The sequence below is a fragment of the Mytilus californianus genome, unplaced genomic scaffold (assembly GCF_021869535.1).
Source record: "Mytilus californianus isolate M0D057914Y unplaced genomic scaffold, xbMytCali1.0.p SCAF_9, whole genome shotgun sequence".
Lineage (NCBI taxonomy): Eukaryota > Metazoa > Mollusca > Bivalvia > Mytilida > Mytilidae > Mytilus > Mytilus californianus.
The window spans coordinates 95,838,152-95,852,612 of NW_026262745.1; the positions used below are offsets into that span (position 1 = coordinate 95,838,152).

General features: G+C 31.5%; 1 protein-coding gene across 1 annotated transcript in view; it reads left to right on the forward strand.

The window, feature by feature from the left end:
* Window positions 1-14,461, forward strand: part of LOC127714180 (kinase D-interacting substrate of 220 kDa-like) — a 56,892-nt gene that overhangs the window by 317 nt on the left and 42,114 nt on the right. The window contains exons 2-6 of the mRNA XM_052220198.1: window positions 8,577-8,752; window positions 9,315-9,413; window positions 10,359-10,457; window positions 13,502-13,600; window positions 14,101-14,199. Of these exons, the coding sequence (XP_052076158.1) occupies window positions 8,591-8,752; window positions 9,315-9,413; window positions 10,359-10,457; window positions 13,502-13,600; window positions 14,101-14,199 (558 nt within the window). The 5' untranslated portion in view covers window positions 8,577-8,590. The remainder of the gene's footprint in view (window positions 1-8,576; window positions 8,753-9,314; window positions 9,414-10,358; window positions 10,458-13,501; window positions 13,601-14,100; window positions 14,200-14,461) is intronic.

Genomic DNA, 14,461 nt, shown 5'->3' on the forward strand with positions numbered 1-14,461 from the left:
TTCTATATTACATGTTTCATTCTATAGGATAGATTGTCAAGTTTGTGGGTCGTCATAAATCCTCTCTTTCTATTTTTAAATATTGTATACAGTCAGGGATATAACTCTATAGGGTTATTACAGAATAATAACATACATTTGTTATTGTGGACTAAAAAATCAAAGAACTGTGATAACATATGTATGTTACATGTTTCAAAGGGACAATATACATCATTAATCATTAGTTTAGTTAAAATGCATACAAGTTCTATTGATATTACTATTGCCTTTATGTATACTTAACTATAGAAAGATATAACAGTTCATAGTTTGCCAATTTTGCATAGTACACCTATATGTTATTACAGAAAAAATATGCCTGTAATAACTAAAGGATGTTATCACAGCTTCTCTAAATCACTCCAAAGCATTTTCTCAGACATACATCATGCTTAATTACAGTGTATTTTAATTTATTGTAAGAAATAAATTATAATGACCAGAGCATGTAATGAGGTTCTGCGCAAGCTTCCCAGTAATTCCCAAGTGTCTCATATAATAGGTTACTTTCCTTTAATAACTAAGCTATGTTATTACAGCTAATTTTATCCCTTAAAAGTCTCTTCCTATTTGATTTACCATGGTTAATCAAAAATGTATTAATTTAAATAAAAAATTAATTATCAAGGCTATGCATTTAGTTTCTGCGCAAAGTCTCAAGAGTTCCCTAGAGCCCATTATAAATTAAAATATCCTTGATTTATTTTACAAATAACTAACATATGTTATAATTGCAGATTTTGAAAATTTAAGGAATAAAGAGTAGACAACTCATGAAAGTATCTGTAATAACACACACAAGTTATTTTCTGTAATAACCCTATAGAGTTATATCTCTGACTGGTATATAACTAAGTTTGTCCCTTCGGCTTCGGTTTTCGCGGGGATCGTTTTTCTCGTGCTAGAGACTCAATGTCCAGACTTGGATATTTAAACCTCGTCTGGACAATATTTTTTTTAGATTGGGGAAAAATTTTGTACTGTTAACATGGTTACATTTAATTTGTAAGTTGTACTTATACATGTTATAATTTTATTTTAATCAGTTTGAATATTTGACTTAAATGTTTATTTCTTTACATTAGATTTATGTTTCTGTTTTAGAGTCAAACACTTCTAAATTCATAATTTATGTTTCTGTTCCCAAAAAATAGTAGGAATTGTACACTAGCTATATATTTTATGAATATCGTGTTTATAAAGAGATGTAGTTAGATATTGAAGAAAATGGTTTATCTGAGAGGGATATTTTAGAGTAACGGTCTTCAATCTTCGGAATTGTTCGAGCCTTAATACTCTGGAATTACATGAATTAACTTTTGTATTATGGCATGTTTATTACATAACGTATAAGGTCTTGAACTAATCAATGCTACTGGATAATGTGTTTCAGACATTTCTCTGGTTGGACCGAGAATTAAACGGGAATAGACTTAATGCAATGTTTATTTTACTAGACTGACTTTGGTCCCTGGTACATGGAATTACGAGGTTCATGTTCTAGTCTAATAAAGTCAGTGGGAACCAGTGGGTATATTTATTTTATCTCGGAATGTGTGACGTCATGAACTTGATTGATTGAATTTAGTTTTTGTTAACATGGTTAAGGACGACTTGTGTACAGTTCTTGATATTTTAAGTTATTGGTCACGTCTAAATTTATGGTGTGTGAATTTATTATTTTAATCATTTTAAAGCACAAAGGCCAAACACTTTTCAATTACTTGGTTAATTTGTTATGGGTATTTTTTCACTGTAAATGCATAGCCCCGTTTTATCCTATAAGGTGAGGTTTGAAAATGTATTGAACATTAAAGAATAAAAATTCATATGAAGATATGGTGATATTTGTGTATTATTGTCCTTGTCTATTAAATATGAAACTGTATCGATCTTGGTTATTTATTATACATGTTATATGAGCAAATTTATTGCTTGGCGCAATTGTCACCTCTTGCCATTTCTAGGTTTCTGACACCTGTCATTTGTTGTGTGTTGGTTCATTGGATTGTTGGTATGCTGTCCGAAGACCTGGAGCGAAAGCACAGGCCGAACCCTTTCTACCAGCAACGTAAACGGTTGAGCTATCTGGGTATAATTCCATGAGACAAAATATGAACGGAATATCCGATGACATTTATAAACCCGTTTACGTTGCAACATGTACACCCTGTCACAATAAAAAAAATAACCCAAATGTCGCCCAACGTCAATGAATGTCACCGATAAATAAAAAGTAAATAAATTTGATTATGACATTTTAGAATAACTAAGGTTGTCATGTATACAGGAGTTTAGAATTTCAGGAAACATGGTCAAACTTCATTTTGTGTTATAATTTTATATGTTTAAGCATTGATCATAGCTAGGATAATATTATGAAATATATATACTGACTTAATTTCTCGTCTATGGACATGATAGATCAGCTGTCCACTCAGAAACCCTTATCATGCTTATCAAGCTATTAAACTCTATTTTCGGGGATAATTAAATGTGATCACATTTCGAATTGGTGCATTTACATACATGTACTTATATTACGAAAAATGAAAATTATACCTTATCTTTAACAGTAGTAACTGTAATACATGCAGATTCAATTTGTAAATATAGAACATACTGTCACCTGACTGTTGCTTCATGTTCAAGATCTAGATCTGCCTTGCTATTTTTTTTCTCTGACCTGTGACATTTCTCTCATTTCCATACAAATACTAAATGAAGGATCGCAAATGAAAATGCTACTTTCTGGATAGTCTTATGTTTTCATTAGAGGGTTGAAGCATAGTAGGACCCCCATTCTTCAAAATTTGAAATTTGCAGCGCTATAACATGTACTCTATATAACTTTATAAGCCTTATCTTTCAAAATTAATGACCACTCAGAGTTCTCAAATTTATTTTTCCCTGGTGCATGTGGTCAGGTGGTGGTCCTTGAAAAAAAATTGGCTGGTCCTCATTACCATTTCTGTTGCAAGATACCAAAGTGTGTCGGTCCTTTGGATTGCCACTTTTCGAAAAAATCTGACCACTATCCTTTTAGTTCATCCCACATCCTTAAAAAAACTTAAAAGGAAAAACAAATTCTGTTGATAATGGTACCAGATAATCAGTTAGATGAAAAAGTGAAAACATTCTGTCTGTTATTGTCCGTGACTGTACTGATCATGTGATAAAATGTCTAAATGATAATTATGTTGTCATGATCAATTGTTGATATATATGAAGCAGAATTATTTCATCATGTTCATATAATAGACATGATATATCTATAAACATAATAAACACCATTCAAGGTAACATATTTTTATAATTTTAACTGATCAAACTATGTATACACATATAACATTGTAGTAATTAAACCATTTTTTTAGGCCACTGGCCTTCTTCAGTTTATTATCCTTCAATTATGATTGTGAAAGTGATGTTGATAAGACGGATGATATTTAGAAACTGAAGGAGGCCAGTGGCCGAAATGTCTTTTAAAAATGGTTTAATTACCATGATTACTGCATTAAAGAAACCATGATAAAATATTTCTTATCTTTTCAAAAAGTATACTGATTTGAGAGTTAATCATGTTAATATAGGAAATAAAGTAAATATATATCTCTTCAAAAAATATTTATCAAGATGTGACTTATGTAATTTATTACAACGTACATTGTACAAGGATCAAAAACTTCAAAAAGTTATTTAATTAAATCATACAAGTACATAGTTTTGTCATACTCATTTCAAAACATTGTCATGATCTTGATGATTGTGTTGTAATGTTTTAATGAGGAGGTGTGGAATTCCAAAACACAAATATTTTTTGTATTTTGGCCTAAATGTTTATAGAAGAATACAAGATGTCTCTGATCAATTTATCCAGATACACATTTTATTATCAGATTATCAATGGTTATTAGATACCATGGATACTTAAATGTCACTGTTGGTTAATCTAAGGTTACAAGTAAACACGAGATAACAGACATTTGCCTGCTGCAGATGCAGTGATAGCATCCAAGGATACATGTACATTGTACATCATGTATTGGCAGTTTGTCAAGTGGTAGCCCAGCCAATATTTTTGGTGGCCCAGTGTTATATTAATAATGAAGTAAAGATGTGGACGAAATTTAGTAGCCCAGCTCAGATTTTAGAGGCCATTCCTATGCTATTGTTTGTTTTTTGATTTTTTGAATTTTTTTTTGTCAGTTTTTTTTCGTCTAATGAGTTCCAATGTCCATTTGGTATCTTTCACCTCACTTTTAATATGTCAAAGTCATTTTTTAACAATAATGCTTTTATCACTTGAAATATGACAGAACTATTTGCCACTGGATAGTAAAGTAGAAAGTGCAATCAGTTAATGTATTTTGGATATTGTTCACATCTACCCCTTGTTTTACAGCACGTCCAATGAATGTGCATATGAATAAATGTTTGTAAATTTTACTTACAGTCATCATGGTCATGCCAGTGTGACTTATAGAAGTTTCAACAGTAAAGAGACCACAAGTGATACTTTGGATTCATTTATTTTCGTAGGTTCCAATTTTAGTAGATTGAGGAAAATTTGCGTGTTCGTGTGCATTTGATTTCATGCTCTTGTCAAAGTCTGCATTGAAGCCTATAGAAAATTAGTGATTCGTTGAAGTTTTAAATTTGCGGTTCACTTGTACCAAGGAAATCCACGAAAATTGGTAACCCACGAATAAAAATGAATCCACAGTACGTACATGTACAAGAAACTGTAGTGTAGTTATTGACACAATTGTGCAGTATTTTAGTTTCCCTGATTAAAATTTATTTGAACAGGTAACCTCAGGTTATCACTGTTAGTGACACTGAATTAAATACGGTCATAGGAATTGTGATGATTTTTTTATTAAGATAACATGGATAAGTTATTCTGGGACATATCTGAGGGCAGGTCAGTTGAATTTTGGAATTTTTCATATAACACTTAAAAATGGGTCATTTCAAAAATTTCAAACTTCTTTTACTTTCATTGTTCACAATTGTATGTATATATATGAGTGGTTTTTTTTCTTTTTGTCACAAACATGTTTAAATTGTATTTATGACAATAAAGATTTTTATTATCATGATTATCATGATTATTAATTATTTCAATTTAACTGGTTGGTCACATACCCAATTGGTAATACCAGTAATCTTTTTCATGTTTATAACAAAATTGAATTTATGTTTGTGACTTTTGATTGATATGTAAAATGGATTTTTTTTCTCACTGAAGGATAAATCAACTTGTTCAATTGACATACAAAAAAGTTACATCTCATCCATTGTCATCACAGACATGTAAATCAAGAATTTTCTAAACATTTTGACTTTCAGAATATCCCCAAAGATCTTCACTTCTTGAGTCTTGACAGAATTTGATATTTGACATGTTTGAACAAATGTCATGCAAAATTCTGTAAAATTTTCTTCTGGTCATTTAAAGTTGAGTACTCTGTGAACCAAATGACTATGCCCCGAAATTTTTTAACAGTCAGCATGGTCAGTGGATCTTTGAAATAACCAATGCAAGTGAAATCAAATATTAGTCCTCATCAGTAGACATGGTAGACTGTGACCCTGTAACCATGGTAACCGTGAAATCTAGTATAAGGGGTGAGGGAGATTTTTTAAAGCATGTCAGATCTTTGAAGTGCTCCTGCACTGATTCATGTATCCAGAAAATTGACATAATATATACGAAGAGTTAATTTATTTTTGTATAGAACACCTATGTACATAGTACAATAATCATGATAAGCTATTATATTTCAAATTCATGATTTATGTAGATGGTACATCTTTACCATGTTTACCAATTTGCATAAATTAATATTCATGATATACTAAAACTAATGAAGTACAAATGATATATTTAATAATATTTCAAAAAAAGTAATAAAATGACTTGTTCATTAGCCGAATCATGTTTTACATCAGAATAAACCAGGTAATTTACATTTTAATCTATAAATGTATAAATTTACTGTTCAGTACATCCGACATGCAATTTGAACTTTACATTTTAATGGTATTCCGTTTTTTGTGATCACTCGTCATGCTCATGCATATAAAACTTTAAACATGTTAAATAAAAGTTTTTAGGCTGAAAGAGGTTGAATTTCATACCAAATAGTGAGTACAGATTTAGATAGTGTAAAACATGTAGGAAAAAAACTTATTATTATTAATTGACAATTGTTTACCAGTTTCAGTGTTTAACTAACTTGCTACCTATAATCATGATAATAGTTTTTAAAAAACTAAAGGGCAAACGTGATTCTATTGTTCAACACACCTCTATTTAATAAATATATAATCACATAACTTTGCTGAAATTATGGAAATAGATCTTTTCTAGATGGAGAAATTTTTGAGTCCTTTTCTGTGTGTGAGAGGCTATAGTGATAAATTCCATATTTGCAATTATTTTATTATTTTATAAACAATTCAATTTTTATACGTATATTGGTATCACGTCGTCGTCCGAAGACACTTGGTTTCCAGACAATAACTTTAGTATTAGTAAATAGAAATCTATGAAATTTAAACACAAGGTTTATAACCACAAAAGGAAGGTTGGGATTGATTTTGGGGGTTATGGTCCTAACAGTTTAGGAATTAGGGGACAAAAAAGGGGCCCAAATAAGCATTTTTCTAGTTTTCAGACAATAACTTGTGGAATGGTTTATGGATCTTTCTGAAATTGTACAACAAGTTTCCATACCACAAAGGGATGGTTAGGATTGGCTTTGGGGGGTTATGGCTCAAACCGGGTAGGAATTAGGGGCTAAAAAGGGGGGAGAAAACAAGGGTTTCCTTGTTAATGGACAATCACTTTTAAGTACAATGTTAGATTTGGACTACCTCCCTTACACTGCTTTAAAATTATGTATAAAGAAATTTTGTATTGTCTTGAGGTGATTAGCTGTCAATTTATTTTTAGAAGTCACTAATAAAAATGCTGATTAAAGATATATTATTTTTAGACATGATTATAAATGTATGTCATTTTCTATTTTAAGACTTTTTTGATGTATTTAAATGGGTAATTTTTTGGGGGGTGGGTCAATTTGCAACAGCATAGTGTATTGCACAAAAGCAAAAAAAAAGGGGGGGGTGGGGTAATTTTTTTTTTTGGGGGGGGGGGGGGGGGCTATTCGCAACAGCATAGTGAATTGCACAAAAGCAAAAAATTGAATATAAATTCAAATCATATAACCAATTCTAAGTTCTTTGACTACAGTTATTCTGTGTCAGAAACCTATTATGTGTCAAACATTTAATTTCAATCCAAATTCAGACCTGTATTAAGCACGAATATTGTGTCCATTTTTGCCCCAACTGTTCAGGGTTGTACCTCTGTGGTCGTATCCAGCTGCGCTCGGCGAAGCAATTTATTTTATTATTATTTAATTTTTATTAAGATAAGAACTCACAAGAAAAGTTCATTCTGTGTACAAGATTTTATTCAGCATTTCGTGTGTGAGTGCTCCCTTAAATAATTCTCCAATGGATTTCTGGTTTGAGATTTTCAGATTTGGATAGCAGATAATTTCATAGTTTCAAGTCATTTTTTTTTACTATTAAACATGTTTAATAATCATGTCCATCAGTCAAGACAGTATTTTTAAGGGTCATGACTTTAAGGAAAATGTCTTTACATTATTGAAAGAGATAAACGGTAAAATATTCAAAATTTTGTTTGGAGATGGATTAAAGGGGATAATGATCCTATTGATACATGATGATGTAAACATATTATGATAATAGAAAAATGTTTAATGTTTACCATTACTGATACCTTAATACTTGGTCAAATATTGTCTTTAATGTTGTGGCTAGCAGGTCGTTTTTGTAAGACAAACGTGAATTTAAATTTGTAGTAATTTTCAACTTGTAATACAAGTAAAGCAGTCATTCTCAAGGTTGCTGGACATTGGGAAAAGGCCAGTAAAAATTAATTTGGTCCAGTTAAGTGATATGTTTTTCTGGACCAAATGACCAGTAAAATTTTTAATTTTTTTCCAAAACATGTATGTATAAATGTCCTATAAAAAAGAGTCTGGTCCAGTTAAGAAGAATGGTTTACTGGATCAAATTCTTATGTCCAGTTGATTTCTCAAAGCCCTTGGGAACCACTGGTAAACATGTAAAGAATGAAAGGTAGAGTTGTGGACGATTTTCAGTGGAAAGGTTAAGTTTTATACATATGCATGACAGGAAAAGTATCGGATTTCTACATTTTAATAATAATATGTAATTATTCAAAAACGTGTAAGAAATTTGAATTATTTCGTCTCAAATTTTAGTTTCAACTCACAATTTTAAGAAAACTAGATTTGTGAAGTTATGATGAATTTGATTTTTTAAAGACTTGTACAATGTTGTACAAGGTAATTGATGGGAAAACATGTTTTTTTTGCATTTTATGAAGTGCATTGATCTTTGTTGTTGTAAATGCACCTTTTTTCTGAAAAATTAATAAAACATATTTTGCTTTTTTTTCATTACAGAATGATGTAGACCTATGCCTGTACACATAGAACAGATATTTAACTTGAAGGATCGGCACATCACGATGGGAACGCTCAAAACACAGATGTTATGGGAGAGTATACGGAGAGGAGATCTGTCTGCCTCTGTTACACTCCTGGAAAATGGCAACATTAACTTGGAGGAGAGAGATGAGGTAAGAAATTGTTGTACTAGTACTTAACATAACATTTAAGGATCAAAATATTCTTGGACTTGGTCTCAATTCGGTGAAAATCTTTATTTATAACACTTCTTCTAACATGTCTAAAGCTGTGTGATAAAAGTATTTTCATTGACTTTTACAGGCAAAAGTAGAAGTCAAAACTGCTGAAATTTTAATGAATGTTGGCCTTTGGTCTAACTATGCTAAATCAAGACAAACCTTTCTTTAAATTACTAAGGGGTATTCCAGGCAAAACGTATGTGAGGGTTGGACACCGCATTATGTTTTTTATGTCCACTCCATATAGGCCAGGAGGGCATAAAGTGTTACCCTTGACTGTCCGTCCTTCTGTCTTTAGGTCTTTCCATCTTTGTCTGTCCCATTTTTGTTGCAAAGCTTGAGCAAGGGCATTCGTGTCCTCAGACACATTATTCTTTGATTTCTATGGGCTATAGAGGTGGAAGCTAATAAAGAAAAAACGAATAGGAAGACATGTTTTAATAGAATGATATGTCATGCATGTTGCATCTACACAATTATGTTTTACTTTCAGAATGGACAGACCTTTTTAATGTTAGCCTGTGAACTAGGGGAAATAAATATAGTCCGTGAGTTACTTGATGCTGATGTAGATCCAAATGCTGTAGACAGTGTAGGTATTTTTAAGATAAGCTCAATAATGAGCCAAATAGTGAGCTTTGAATCATTTTACTTCTGTTTTTTTTTTTTTTTTTGCTTTTAACATTTTTGAAAAACACAAAACTCTGAAATGACTTGACTTACAAATTGTATGGGGAACGAACTTCACCTGACTTTGATTTGGCACAATAAACCATCTGGAAGTTTTGTAATTTAGGAGAAAAGTGAACATTATTGGGTTATTTTATTGGGGGGGATTTAAAAATTGAAAGGCAAAAAAAAATTGCTAATAAACTAGATGTAAGGCCACCCTTAAAAAATTCTTTGTTTGATGTTGCCTACCAATGTCTTGTAGGGTTGGGTAGGTAGGTAGGGATTTTATTTTTTTTTGGCAACAACATAAGTCATGTAAGTTACATGTTTTAGACAAGAAAACGACAATAGAGCAGAAAAAAACTTTAGAAAAAATTGGAACCGATTTGTGTCAAAATATTTTTTGGGTAGGTAGGCAACATCAAACAATCTAAATTTTATTTTTGGCCTAAAAATGCAATTTTTTTTTGATGGGGGATTGGCATTTAGATCATTGTAGATGGTTAGATTGTTTAGAGAGAACATTCCTTGTAACTTAGATAGGGTGAAACTGGATACATATTATATTCTTGAGACAAAAATTGAGTTAAAGTAAAATATGGCTATATTTTCAAGATAAATATATGTTAATGATACTGTAAATTTAGAAATCAATATCATGAATATTATTATTGCGATTCCTTGCATTTGAGTACCGCAGAAAATGTGAAATCTAATGAATGTGATGGCAAAAATTTAAAAAAGGAAAATTACTACTGAAATTATAAATTATAAATGTGAGTATTATTATTTCAAACCTGATACTACAGCATTAATAAAAACATTGCAATAAGTTATTTTTATACAATTTTGTTTCAAATTTTAGGAGAAATGGTGTGCCCTCCTGTGTGCTGCCAAAGAAGGTCACCTAGAAGTAGTGATAGAATTACTAGAGAGGGGAGCGGACATTGAACATCGAGACATGGTATGAATCATTATAGAGGGTCTGGATGGGGTTAACATAAGTACCGATTATCAGGTTATCTGCATATTGATATTGTAAAATATCAACTGCAAGTCTCAATATAAAGCTTTTTGTTGAGTGAGCGCAGGGAATGATTTCAAAAAGGCTTCAAATTGTGTCAAGCAGCTGATGTTTTTCAATATGAATATGCTGAAAATCTGATAATCAATTTATTGAATTGTATTTGTGTATTTTGCTATGTTTTTTTGTTTCACCAGCAAACCAGAAGATGACCATGATGACTTGATAAGTTTGTATCAAACTTGTAAACATCGGTTTATTCATTATAGTCTTGGTGATATGTCTGTTAATTAAGTTATTTAGGCCAAGACCACAGAAAAATGGGCAGCTAAATTTGATAGGACTTTGTTATGGCTGTCCCAGAATTTATTGTATTAAAATGGGGGGAGGGGGTGGCAGAATTCACTTCTATTAAACTTTGATGAGTTGTGATTATTTTAGAAATTTCTGTCAGAGCAATTATTGGAAATAATTTTTTATGCCCCCGCCGTAGCGGAGGGGGCATTAAGTTTTACCCTTGTCCGTCTGTACGTACATACGTCCCAAAATTGGTTTCCGTTCTCTAACTTTAGTTTGCCTCAACCAAATGTTATGAAACTTATACACAATGCTTATTACCACAAAACACAGATCAAGTTTGAATTTTGGTGGCGTCACTTTTACCGTTCTAGAGTTATGCCCCTTTACAAATGGAAAAATTGCTGAATTTATCGTTTCTGTTCTCTAACTTTAGTTTGCCTCAACCAAATGTTATGAAACTTATACACAATGCCTATTACCACAAAACACAGATCAAGTTTGAATTTAGGTGGCGTCACTTTTACCGTTCTAGAGTTATGCCCCTTTACAAATGGAAAAATTGCTGAATTTTTCGTTTCTGTTCTCTAATTTTAGTTTGCCTCAACAAAATGTTATGAAACTTATACACAATGCTTATTACCACAAAACACAGATCAAGTTTGAATTTTGGTGGCGTCACTTTTACCCTTCTAGAGTTATGCCCCTTTACAAATGGAAAAATTGCTGAATTTTTCGTTTCTGTTCTCTAATTAGTCCCCTATCGACGAAGTCTAAGAGGACTTTAGGTTTGCACTCTGTCCGTCTGTCTGTCTGTCCGTCTGTCTGTCCATCTGTCAGTCTGGCAGATCAGTTTTCGACACTTTTTTTCTTCGTGCTTGAAAATATTGATTTGATATTTAGTGTATTGTTTAATCATGACTAGTTACAGATCAAGTTCGAATTTTGTACGAGTCTGACGAATTTGTGCAGAGTTATGGTCCTTGAACTTAGAAAATTCACTCTCAAATAATCAGTTTTCCGCACTTTTTTTTGTCATGCTTGAAGATATTGATTTCATGATTGGTATATAGTTTTAGCATGACAAGTTACAGATCAAGTTTGAATTTTGTTCCGGTCAAATGATTTTGTGCAGAGTTATGGTCCTTGGACTTTGAAAATTCACTCAAATAATCAGTTTTCCTCACTTTTTTTCGTCATGCTTGAAGATATTGATTTGATAATTGGTATAAAGTTTACACCATGACAAGTTATAGATCAAGTTAACATTTTGTTCCAGTACAATGAATTTTTAACCGGTAGGGGACTATGTATTGCCAGGCAATACTCACAGAATGCTTGTTTTAGTTTACCTTAACCAAATGTTATGAAACTTATACACAATGCTTATTACCACAAAACACAGATCAAGTTTGAATTTTGGTGGTGTCACTTTAACTGTTCTAGAGTTATGCCCCTTTATAAATGGAAAAATTGCAAAATTTTTATTTTCTTCTAAATATCAAGTTATTTTTAAAATTGGAGTTTTCTTCCTTTGTCCATGATTATAGTTGAATCAACTAAAATCAATGCTTTATACAATGCAATGTTTAGTTTTGACTTCCACTGATAAAACACAGATCAAGTTGAATTTGGGTAGTGTCACTTTAACCATTGAGTTATGCCCCTTTATAAATCGAAAGATTGCAAAATTTTTAGTTTCCATTCTGTAACTTAAGTTTGCCCCAATCAAACATTATGAAGCCTATACACAATGTTCATTACCATAAAACTAAGATCAAGTACAATTTTTTTGTTTCTGTTTTCTAACTTTAGTTTGCCTCAACCAAATATTATGAAACTTATACACAATGCTTATTACTACATAATACAGATTAAATATGAAATTTGGTGGAGACACTTTTACCATTCTTGAGTTATGTCCCTTTGTAAACATAAAAATTGCTGAATTTTTCGTTTCCGTTCTCTAACTTTAGTTTGTCTCACCAAATGTTAAAAAAACTTATACACAACTGTTCTAGAGTTATGCGTATTTACAAATAGAAAAGTTGCTGAATTTTTAGTTTCTGTTCTCTACTTAAGTTAGCCTCAACCAAATGTTATGAGACTTACACACAATGCTTATTACCACAAAACTCAGATCAAGTTCAAATTTGGGTAGGGTCACTTTTACCGTTCTTCAGTTATGTCCCTTTATTACTATACGATATGCAAGCGGGGGCATCATCTGTGTCCACATGTGGACACTATCCACATTTATTGAAATTTTGTGGATGACTGGGTAAAATAAAAAGTGCCTTCCCATCACTCCATACCTTTTTTTCTGGAATTTCCTTAATGTAGTGTCATGTTTTCAAAGCTAGTTTGAGTTTGTTGGAGAAAGCAAGAAAACAAAAACCAAAAGCCAGAGGTTGAAGGTACAACATTTTTTGTATGCCTTTCTTCAACAAATTTACTAACCTTGCTTAAATTAAGTTTGAAGTCTATATTTGTACACATTTACCTTCCAAATATCAATCATTTATTTTGTAATTCATAGATGCAATATTGCACAAAATGGTTATTTTAATTACTAAACATTTGGGATGATAAAAATAGATATAAACAGTTGTGTCATATTTATGATATTTATGCAGTTTTAAAATGTGAATATTATTTTTAATCTTTTTAACAACTATTTATTTCAGAGTGGCTGGACTCCACTGATGTGGGCCTGTTATAAGGGGAAGAACCTTGTTGTACAGGAACTTATTGAAAGGGGAGCTAACTTCAATGTAAAGGCAGAGGTAATCAGAAATCTGGATCATTCAGATGTTTAGAATTTATAAATGCAATTTTGTAACTGCATTATGATTTATGAAACGTGAATTTATCAGTTGTTTTTTTTTTTGTTTTTTAGTTGGAGTGAAGTCTTGATAGTGATTTATTCTAAAGTATTTCACCGTCAAAAATATATATTTATCCAGATTGTGTTAAACCAAAAATTCTGAATAATAAGAGATTTTATTAGCAATCAAACAACACATTAAAACCAGAAATTATATCTCGAATCAACAATCCTATCTAGAAAAGTTTTCAACAAAATTGATTAATTGATTAATGTTTGGTGTTTGATGCCAATTTTAACGCTATTGGCTATTTAGTGGCAGCCAGTTTTTATTGGTGTGGTAGTCTGAAGAACCATTGACCTTCTAATAAAAATTGACAAAAGACTACCAAACTTTTAAGTTGAAATTATTAGGTAGTCCATCCAATTTAGATAAAGAAATGTTTGTTTAATTTTCAGTTTGGTATGTCATGTTTAGCTTGGGCTGCTGGTAGAGGGCATAATGAAGTTGCCAAGTACCTGGTACAGAAAGGGGCAAAGGTCAATGCTGCTGATAAGGTGAGGAGTCAAGGTCAAATAAAAAAAATTCAGCTGTAGTTATCCATTCAGAAATTAGCAAAATGCTGAAAACAGGAAAATGGTCACTTATTTCAAGATCAAATTTACTTGAAGAAATCTTTCCTTCAAGTAAATTTGATCTTTATTGAAGATTAGAATAAGGGGCAATAAAAAGTTTGAAAAAATACCTGGTGAACAGGTTTGGTCCTAAAGTCATGAAAAAAATATGTTAACCATACTGTATATTAAGATAATGTATTTT